The sequence below is a fragment of the Octodon degus genome, unplaced genomic scaffold, assembly GCF_000260255.1.
Source record: "Octodon degus isolate 3935 unplaced genomic scaffold, OctDeg1.0 scaffold00073, whole genome shotgun sequence".
NCBI lineage: Eukaryota > Metazoa > Chordata > Mammalia > Rodentia > Octodontidae > Octodon > Octodon degus.
This window is the reverse complement of record NW_004524649.1, coordinates 1,692,816-1,702,132: the sequence shown is the minus strand read 5'-3', so window position 1 is coordinate 1,702,132 and position 9,317 is coordinate 1,692,816. Positions and strand designations below refer to the sequence as shown.

Here is a 9,317-nt window from a genome sequence, read left to right as displayed (position 1 = left end):
CTGTGCTTTGCCAAGCTTGTTCTAAGTAGGTGCTTTAGACCACTGAGCCATCTCTCCAGCGCCTGGAAACGGTTCTTGCTCTGTAGTTTAGGCTGAGTATGGACTCACTGTGTTACCCAGGCTGGCCTCACACTTGCCATAATCCTCCTGCCTCAGCCACCTGACTACCAGAATGACAAGCACACACCACCACCTCTGGCTCACACAGGGTTGTGGCCTAGGAGGCAGGGCTCCTTGTGCACCCACGTATTTATATCACTGAATCTCAGAACCACCAGAGCCACCCCAGCTCCCGGACTGTGTGGCACTGTGTTGAGGGAAGTCCCTGAACGGGGCTGTGACCCCAGGTGCACCTTTGTCCAGGAGAAATGGGACTAAGCGCTCTGCATGACTGCGTATGGCTGTTGGGGGGAGCGTCTGGGGCTCACTGAGCTCTGCCCTTGGCTGGCCCAGGAGCTTGTGTGCGTCGGCTGCACAGCAAAACCACGAGGGTGTGCAGCCCCCATCCCCTCTGCTGTCAACCTGTGTGGCTGCTTGGGGCACATGTGAGCCTGTGAGCAGAGAGCACCTTATCACTTTGGGGGGTGGGGGTGGGAGTGAGCTGTGTGTTCTTGTGTGACCCTGGAACAGTACACCACTATGTGGGTCCCTGTGGTGGTGGGAGGCTGTGCTCAGGGACACCCAAGGGGGTTGGGCTCTATGGGGTGTGTTTCTGTGTACATCTGTGCGACGGTGTGTGATTCTGGAACTGTGGCAGGTCCAGCCTCACCACAGGTGTCCCGGAAGGAGACATCCCTCGGCCCCTCCCCCAGCTCTACCTCCAGAGGCATCAAACCAGCCAGAGAGTGACTGGGAGGGGGACAGGGAGGAGCAAGGAGGACAAGAGCAGATTTCTCCCCCACCGTGGGACTTCTCCACAGTTCTGAGGCCTCAGCTCAGCCAGGGGACAGGTGGGGGAGGCACTGCCCACACCCACTACCCGGCCCCTCCCGCCCAGGGTCCAGCTGCAGCCCATTCAGTCTCTGTCCTCTGTGTCCTGCACCCCACGCCCTCAGCACAGGTGAGAAAGGTCTAGGCTGGGCGACAATGGGATCTCTGAGGACCTACAGGACTTCTGCTGGGGTGGGGATCAAAGGGCTTGGGGGGCTGGAGGAGAGCCCAAGTAAGAGGAAAAGAGTCTGGAGGGGAAACAGGAGAGAGAGGTGGGCAGGTTGGGGCAACATGGCCACAGGGGTGGCTGTGTGACACCGGGAAGCTGGGATACAGCTTAGCAGCCTAGAGGCTGAGAGATGAGAATTCAGAGGGAGTGCAGGGGGAATATGGGCCAGCCCAGGGCTGTGGGAGCCGATAGAGAGGCCCAAAAGTGAGGAGTGAGGGAGCGGAATGGAGAGCAACAGAACACCAAGAACCTGGAAACCGAGGTGCAGAGGACTCAGGGAGTGGGGGAGGCTGTGGTGACACCCAGGTAAGTGAGATGGAACAGGGTAAGGATGGGACAGGTGCTGATCACATGGGCCCCAGGATCTACAAAGTGGGCGACCCAGGAAAGGACTTGGGGAAAGTTTCAAGAGGCAGGCACTATGAGTCCAGGGACAAGGACAGCCTGCAAGAGGGAGGCTAGAGAGGTGATCTCAGGCTGCAGGAAGAAGAGAACTTGGGCATGGCAGGGCGTGGACTGGTCGATGTGGGGACCCGCCAGGACAGGTGGCCACAGGGCTCAGTCCCTGGCGCCTCTCCTATGCTGGGAGCCTGCAGGGCCTGGCTCCCTCCCAGTCTCTTTCCTTAGCCCGCTCTGGTGTCCTCTCCTGTGCCCCACGACAGGACGCGGCAATGACTGTTACCTACACAGCCCGGGTGGCCAATGCCCGCTTCGGCGGCTTCTCGCAGCTGCTGCTCCTGTGGCGCGGGAGCATCTACAAGCTCCTGTGGCGAGAGCTGCTGAGCTTCCTCGGGTTCTACATGGCACTGAGCGCCACCTACCGGTGAGGGGCCCAGGACCTTGGCCGAGGGGCTAAGCCAGGGGGAGAGAGGGGTCCCGACCAAAGAGAGTGGTAGGAGGACAACTTCATGCCGGTTATCCCAGCACCGGCGAGGCTTAGGCAGGAGGATCCTGAAAGTTCGAGGCTAGGCTGGGCGTCAAAGGGAGACCCTATCGCAAAGAGCGAGAGATAAGGGAAGGGGGCTCCCTATGACCTCACTCTCTACCCCGCAGTTTCCTACTGGCCGAAAAGCAGAAGCGGTATTTTGAGAAGCTTGTCATTTACTGTGACCAGTATGCCAGCCTCATACCAGTCTCCTTCGTGCTAGGTGCGAACACACTCGTGCGGCCCTGTGCCTGTGACCCCCCCCCAAGAAACATGCCTCTAGGGGATTCTTTCCTCGCCCCTCTGAGACTCCCCCCTCCAATCCAACCCCCAGGTTCCCTACTCTGGATCCACAACACCAAGAAGATGCTTGGGGTGGCCTCACACTCCAGGACCTTAGCTATTGCCTGTCTGCAATGCCACACCTATATGTGCATGTGATTGACAATGCCCCTCAGGGACTCCCTCCAGGGACCCCATGTGACTGCATTCTCTGACATCCAGTCTGGAGGGCTAGGGGTCCCTGAAGGTCCCCAGAGACCTGGTATGACCCTCCAGCCTCTCCTGCCTATGAATGGCTGACCAGCCTCCTCAGACTCTCTAATGCAGACCCTGTAACCAATTCCTGGCTCTGGGACTCCATGTCACTATTGTGACAAACCTGCCCAGATGCCCACGACGAACACAACCCCACAAAACAAGTCCCTCTTCCTGTGTTCCACATTCCCACAGCCATAGCTCTATGGCTCCTGTGGCCAGTGTCCCCATCTTCATTTGGCCCTGGGTTTCCACCTCACACTGGGACCCAAATCTCCAATCCAAGCTATCAAGCAGCCAGAGTGACCAGGCTTTCTGACCTCAGGGCTGGACCCCCAAGTTCCCAGGCCCACATGTCCTCGGGTGTCTCAAATTCAAAGGCTGTGCCACTCCTCTTCCATGAGTCGGATCCACGAGCTCCTGGCCCAGGTGTCCCGACTGAGCCTCCAATTCTCACTCCCAGGCTTCTATGTGACGCTGGTGGTGCACCGCTGGTGGAACCAGTACCTGTGTATGCCGTTGCCCGATGCACTCATGTGCGTGGTGGCCGGGACCGTGCACGGACGCGACGATCGCGGCCGCCTCTACCGACGCACTCTTATGCGCTATGCTGGACTCTCGGCGGTGCTCATCCTACGCTCTGTCAGCACCGCGGTCTTCAAGCGCTTCCCCACCATAGACCACGTGGTGGAGGCCGGTGAGGTCCCAGCCTATCTTGGGCGGGGCTAAGGTGTGGGAGGGGCTAAGACGCGGGCGGAAGACCCGGGCTGGGGGGAGGGTCTAGAGTGGTGGGGTGGGGAGGACCCTGGCAGGGACTAGGGTGGTGGGTGCGAGTATCAACACACACGCCCTCCAGGATTCATGACCCGGGAGGAGCGCAAGAAGTTCGAAAACCTGAACTCCTCTTACAACAAGTACTGGGTGCCCTGCGTGTGGTTCTCCAATCTGGCAGCCCAGGCCCGACGCGAAGGACGCATCCGCGACAACAGCGCCCTCAAGTTACTGCTCGAGGTGGGCTGCTAGGAAGCCCTTCATAGAGAATCCCAGGGCTGGGGTTGGGGGCACGCTGGAGGGTAAACCTGGCGCTGAGAAAGAAGGCTGAGGCAGGAGGCTCACCGGGATTTGGAGACTAACCTGAGCTGCATAGTAAGCTGAAGACCAGCCTTAACTACATAGCAAGACCCTGTCTAAACAAACAAACAAACAAATAACAAAAAAGGATTTCAGGAAAACTGGACCCAGAACTGTCAACTGCTGCCAGCCACACTCCTCCCCTGAGGCGGATTCCAGACCCCCTTCCCAGAAATCCCAGGTGCACGCTTATTTCTGTGGAGCGATTCCGCCAAATGCCCTTTCTGGACTGCCTGGAAGCACAATGAGCCCCTCCAGGTGCCACCCCTCTTCTCCCAGGTGTCCAGGGGAGCTCACAGCACACTCCCTGAATTTGTGGCTTCTATCTGCCCCCCCAGGAGTTGAATGCATTTCGGACCAAATGCGGGATGCTCTTTCACTATGACTGGATCAGTGTGCCCCTTGTCTACACCCAGGTAACCCCAGTGTGCCTAAATTTACACTAGGTGTCAGAGGTACTCAAGGGGACCTAAAACTCCATCCCAGACCCACCCAGTCTCAGTCCCAGTCTCTCAATGACCAAGCAGCTGGGAACCCTACCTAGTGTCCCCACACCACACTCCTGCAGGTGGTGACCATCGCGGTATACAGCTATTTCCTGGCTTGCCTCGTGGGCCGGCAGTTCCTGGACCCAGCTCAGGGGTACAAGGACCACAACCTGGACCTGTACTTCCCTGTCTTCACCTTGCTTCAGTTCTTCTTCTACGTTGGCTGGCTCAAGGTCAGGGTCTGGGAGGCAGGGACAGGGGCAGGGTGGGGATGGGGTAAGGAAAGCCAGGTCCCACTGCCTCATTGTTTCCTCCCAGGTTGCAGAGCAGCTCATCAACCCCTTCGGAGAGGACGATGATGACTTTGAGACCAACTTTCTCATTGACCGGAACTTCCAGGTGAGCCTCTCTGGGTGATGGCCCATGCCCTCTCCAAGAGGCCTTGCCCCCAGCCCCACCACACCTGCCTAGGCCTTGCCCAGAGCCACTCTACTTTCTGTGGCACCGGCTGCCACACACCCTGAGGGCACCTTGCCCCACTCTGGCGTGCGTCCCCACCTTCAGGTCTCCATGCTAGCGGTGGATGAGATGTATGACGACCTGGCCATGCTGGAGAAAGATCTGTACTGGGACGCGGCCGAGGCACGAGCCCCATACACGGCAGCCACAGCCTTCCTGCAGCAGCAGCCCTCGTTCCAGGGCTCTACCTTCGATATCACGTGAGTCAGTGGTGTGGGCAGGTCGTGGCGGGCACTTATAGATAACCAGGCTAAATTAATCCAGGGATACAGGGTTTTGTGTGTGTGTGTGTGTGTGTGTGTGTGTGTACGCGCACAAGGGATGGAACCCAGGGTCTTCACTCTGAACTGCAGCTCCAACCTTTCTACCTTTTTTTTTTTTATCATTTTATATTTATTTATTTTTGTCTTTTTGAGACAGGGTCTCCCTGTGCAGTTCAGACAGGTTTGAACTCACTTTGTAGCCCAGGCTGGCCTCAAACTCATAATAATCCTCCTGCCTCTGTCTCCGAGTGCTGGGATTACAGAGATGCACCACCATGCCCGGCTTTGCAATGATTATTCTTAAATTTTTTATTAGTATGTGTTTGCAGTAGCTTGTGACTACGTCAACCATGGGGAGTTGGTCCAGGTACATAACACATCTTTGAGATCAATGTGTGAGCAGAGCCAGAGGCTGTGGGGGCTAAGATCTCTGGGGATAAGTGACACAGAGGGTCTTAGAGGGCCACAGAAAACTTCCCGTCTGGGAGTCTGCTCTGTCAATGAGGGTGAGAACGTGTGATGTAGCTCCTGGGCAGAGCACTTGTTTAGCATGCTCAAAATCCTGGGTTCCATCTCCAGCAATCACACAGACAGACAGACAGTGTCTCAGGAGGCTGAGGCAGGATGATCCCTTCCTGGGCTACATAGTGAGTCAATGCCAGTCAGAACTGCATAGCGAGAACCCGTCTCCAAAAATGAAAGAAAAGGCGCCAGGGAGATAGCTCAGTAGAATAAGGCTTCCCTGGCAAGCTCAAGGGCCTATCCCCGGTTCTGAGACAGTAATTGAGACTGGGTGCGGTGGCACGCGCCTGTAATCCCAGTGCTTGGGAGGCTGAAAACAAGAGGATCACTACGGGTCTAGGTAGTGAGACCCTGTAGTAAATACAAAAAAGAAAAGAAAAGAGCAGTTGGGCAAAGCCAGAGCTCCGACCTTTATCCGTGCACAGGCTGGCAAAGGAGGACATGCAGTTTCAGCGACTGGACTGCACGGAGGGCCCCCTGGGAGAGGCACACGGCGACTTCCTGCAGCGCTTCCTGCAGACAGGCCCGGGAACCGCCTTGCTGGGCCGGCGCCTGTCGCTGCTGCGCCGCAAGAACAGCTGCGTGTCCGAGGCGTCCATCGCGGCCAGCTGCGCGTGCGCGTGCGCCCCCGACGGTGCGACTCTCGAGTGCGGCTGCGCGGACCCGCTCCTGGAGCCGGCCACGCGGGAGCCGGAGCCTGAGCCCCCAACTGGCCCCGAGCCACCGGCTCTCCCGCCAGGCTCCGACCCCTTCCCCGGCCTGCCCCTCCCCGGGCCCCGCGTGCCGGCCCCACCCTGGCTGCCGAGCCCAATCGGCGAGGAGGAGGAGAGCCTGCCCTAAGCATCTAGAACAGAGACCCAAGCCCGCACACCCCAGAAGCCGCATAAACCTGCTGTGCCTGCTCCAAGTCAGGCTGCGTGGGTCTGACCCAGCCCCCTTTTTTAGTTTTTTTGTGTTTGTTTATGTTTTTATTTGTTTTGCTAAGTGGCTGTCTTTCCCTGGCCTTGAGTTCAATGTGTAGCCTAGGTTGACCTTGAACTCGAAATCGTGCTTCAGCCTCCCAAATCCTAGGATGATACGCCTGTGTCCCCACGCTGAGCTCTTCCCGCTGCTTTGAGCAGCCAGTGCTTAAGGCCAGGTCCACTTCCCAGCAGCCTCTAGGATCAGAGTTCTTCCCTTCCAGCAGAGGTGGGTGTGTCTACTTCGAGAAGCTGTCCTGAAGATGAAATGCTGGTTTTAAAGCATTTGGTATATTCTGGTTTCTCTTCAGATCGAATAAATCTTTCACCGTTTAAAGTATTTGGTGTGTAAGTAGATGCTCAATAAACTCTGTGTGCGTGTGTGTGTGTGTGTGTGTGTGTGTGCTTACATCAAACTATTAGAACAACTTCTCTTGCCAGGCATTGTACTGAGGTTTGGGGATACATCTAGGGCTTGGGGGATGTTATAGCCCGTGCAATTGATTCCAATTTTGTAACTCTGTATGTTTCCACTGTAACTTTATTAACAAGGACTATTTGGTATAAGCTGACAACTTAGACGCCATCTTCTAACAAGCTTTGTTACTTCCGTTTTGTAAAACGTTGATTTGTTTTGTAAACCGCCCCCCACCCATGCCTTCCCTGAAGAATGTGGCTGTTTGTGCAAATAAGAAAGTGTTCCTCAGCATTCTGAGAGAAGATAAAAAATGTTCCTCAACGTTCTGCAAAATGAGTTAAACTGTCCTTCCTACGGGAACAAACAGAACGCCTGAAAATGGGTAAAACTGTCTTGAGATGTCCTTCTGACTACCGAGACAAAAACAACGCCTAAGCCAAATAAAACATATTCCTGTAGAGTTTGCAAAATGTGACCTCGGGGCTGGTGAGATGGCTCAGTGGTCTAGAGCACCTACTTAGAACAAGCTTAGCAGAACACAGGGATCGCGGTTCAATCCCCCGGCACCACATGCCAGCCAGCCCCGCCCCCTGATGAGCTGAGCTGGCCACACACACACACACACACACACACACAAATAAATAAAAAAGTTTTTAAAATGTGACCTCCTCTATAGAAACAAAGAGTTAACCCTCGGTCATGACTAACTCAAAATAAGCTTTGTAAAATCCCCCGCCCTCCGGTTGTTTTTCCCTTTAAACTGTGCCTCACCTAGACTAAGCGCGCACCTACTTGGAGACAAGAGTAGGTGCCGGCTGCTGAGCTCAGCTAAATAAAGCGCTTTTAAGTTGAGTCCGGTTTTTGATTTTTGGGTTTCAACAGGGGATGCCCTGCTCACTTCTTGCCAAATTCTGCTCTCTGAAATATAGTTGCCTTTACTCATTAACAAGTCATCCACTGCCCTAAAGTCATAGCTTCCTCTAACCCTAAGCAAGCCCCTCTCCCACTCCCAGAGCTGGAGATCAAGCTGGGAGCCTCTGAAGTGCAGCCTCTGAGCTTCATCTAACCTTATGCAGAGGGATCCTGAATTCAGACATCTGCCAGGGATGCCTTTCCTGCCCTAACAATTGGCCCAGACCCAGCTGTCTCCTCTGAAACCTCACGTGAGATCTCACAGAGATCATTATGGGGATCGAGCCCAAGGGCTCTCTACCACTGAGCTACATCCCCAGCCTGTTTTTAGGCAGAGTCTTGCTAAATTGCCCAGGATGGTCTTGAACTTGCAACCCTCCTGCCTCAGCCTCCAAGTAGCTGAGATCACAGTTACAAACCTCTGCTCACAGTGGCTTGTTTTTTTAAATCACAGTGACTTTGAAGGTGACACCCTCCAGAATCAGCCCCCAGATCCTCCCCAGCCTGCCCTGCCCAGTATCTGTCAGTTTTATCCTTCCAGGAGATGAAGCCAAAATCTTGAAGTTCATTTAGACTTTTGGTTTTGGTTTGTTAAAACAGGGTCTTTCTGTGTAGTTCCAGCAGGGCTTGAACTCACTATGTAGCCCAGGGTGGCCTCCAACTCCAGCTGGTCTTCCTGCCTCAATCTCCCAGATTTTGGGATGACCAGCAAGTTCCACCATGTCCAGCTCTGGAATCCTCTCTTGCATCTATCTAATCAATTCCGTGGGAAATCCCAACGGCTTAACCTTTGTATCCAGCAGCCAACCACTTCTCCAGGGCCCTCGCACTAGCCATAGCCAACCCAGTGTCACCCACCCACCTTCCTGGGTTAGAGACCTCAGATCCATTGTTAGCATTACCTCGCTGGCTCTGTTCCTCCGCAAAGAGCCACCAGGGGGTGTGACTGAGCACCAGAGGGAGATTGCTTACTCAAAATCCACCCTTGGTGGCCCACGCTGGAAAGCTCAGCACTTGGGAGGCTGAGGCAGAAGGGTCATCAGTTCAAGGCCAGCCTGGGCTACATAGTGAGTTCAATGCCAGCCTGAATTATAGAGTGAAGCCCTTTCTCAAAAAAACCCACAAAAATCCCGACTTATGCTTAGAACCCTCCGCGGCTGCTACCCCCACAGACCGCAGGTCCTGAACAGTCTCCCTGTCCTCACCTGCTCTCATGTTCCCCCTACCCACCCCACTGGTGACTTGCTGTCCCTTGAACCTACTGTTGTGGCTTGGTAGAAATCTTTTTATTTTTTATTTTTTATTTTAGGGAAGGGTCTACAGGGTGTTCATCTCAGCACACTCCTGGGGGCTGGGCCAGCATGGCAGGCCTAGGGAACGAAACTCCTGCTTTAACCCAATGAGCTGTTTGGCTGGCCCTACTGTTGTGGCTTGGGATTTTTGCAAGGGAACAATACAATACATAACACATTTTATACTATTTT

At 55.0% G+C, this 9,317-nt stretch overlaps 1 protein-coding gene across 1 annotated transcript; it reads left to right on the top strand.

The window, feature by feature from the left end:
* The first annotated feature begins 1,830 nt into the window (after nucleotides 1–1,830).
* Best2 (bestrophin 2) lies at nucleotides 1,831–6,416 on the top strand. Its single transcript, XM_004635644.2, has 9 exons — nucleotides 1,831–1,982; nucleotides 2,213–2,307; nucleotides 3,085–3,318; nucleotides 3,478–3,632; nucleotides 4,091–4,168; nucleotides 4,321–4,473; nucleotides 4,559–4,639; nucleotides 4,805–4,959; nucleotides 5,970–6,416. Exons 1-9 carry the CDS (start codon nucleotides 1,831–1,833, stop codon nucleotides 6,382–6,384), a joined length of 1,518 nt encoding a protein of 505 aa, XP_004635701.1. The 3' UTR covers nucleotides 6,385–6,416.
* Nucleotides 6,417–9,317: the final 2,901 nt, after the last annotated feature.

What these genes read in the sequence shown, in the direction of transcription:
- Best2 (XM_004635644.2), top strand. Translation starts at nt 1,831, where the DNA reads ATGACTGTTACCTACACAGCCCGGGTGGCCAATGCCCGCTTCGGCGGC. An exon ending in AGACCACGTGGTGGAGGCCG is followed by an intron (nt 3,319 to 3,477) that starts GTGAGGTCCCAG and finishes CACGCCCTCCAG; the next exon opens with GATTCATGACCCGGGAGGAG. An exon ending in TCTACGTTGGCTGGCTCAAG is followed by an intron (nt 4,474 to 4,558) that starts GTCAGGGTCTGG and finishes GTTTCCTCCCAG; the next exon opens with GTTGCAGAGCAGCTCATCAA.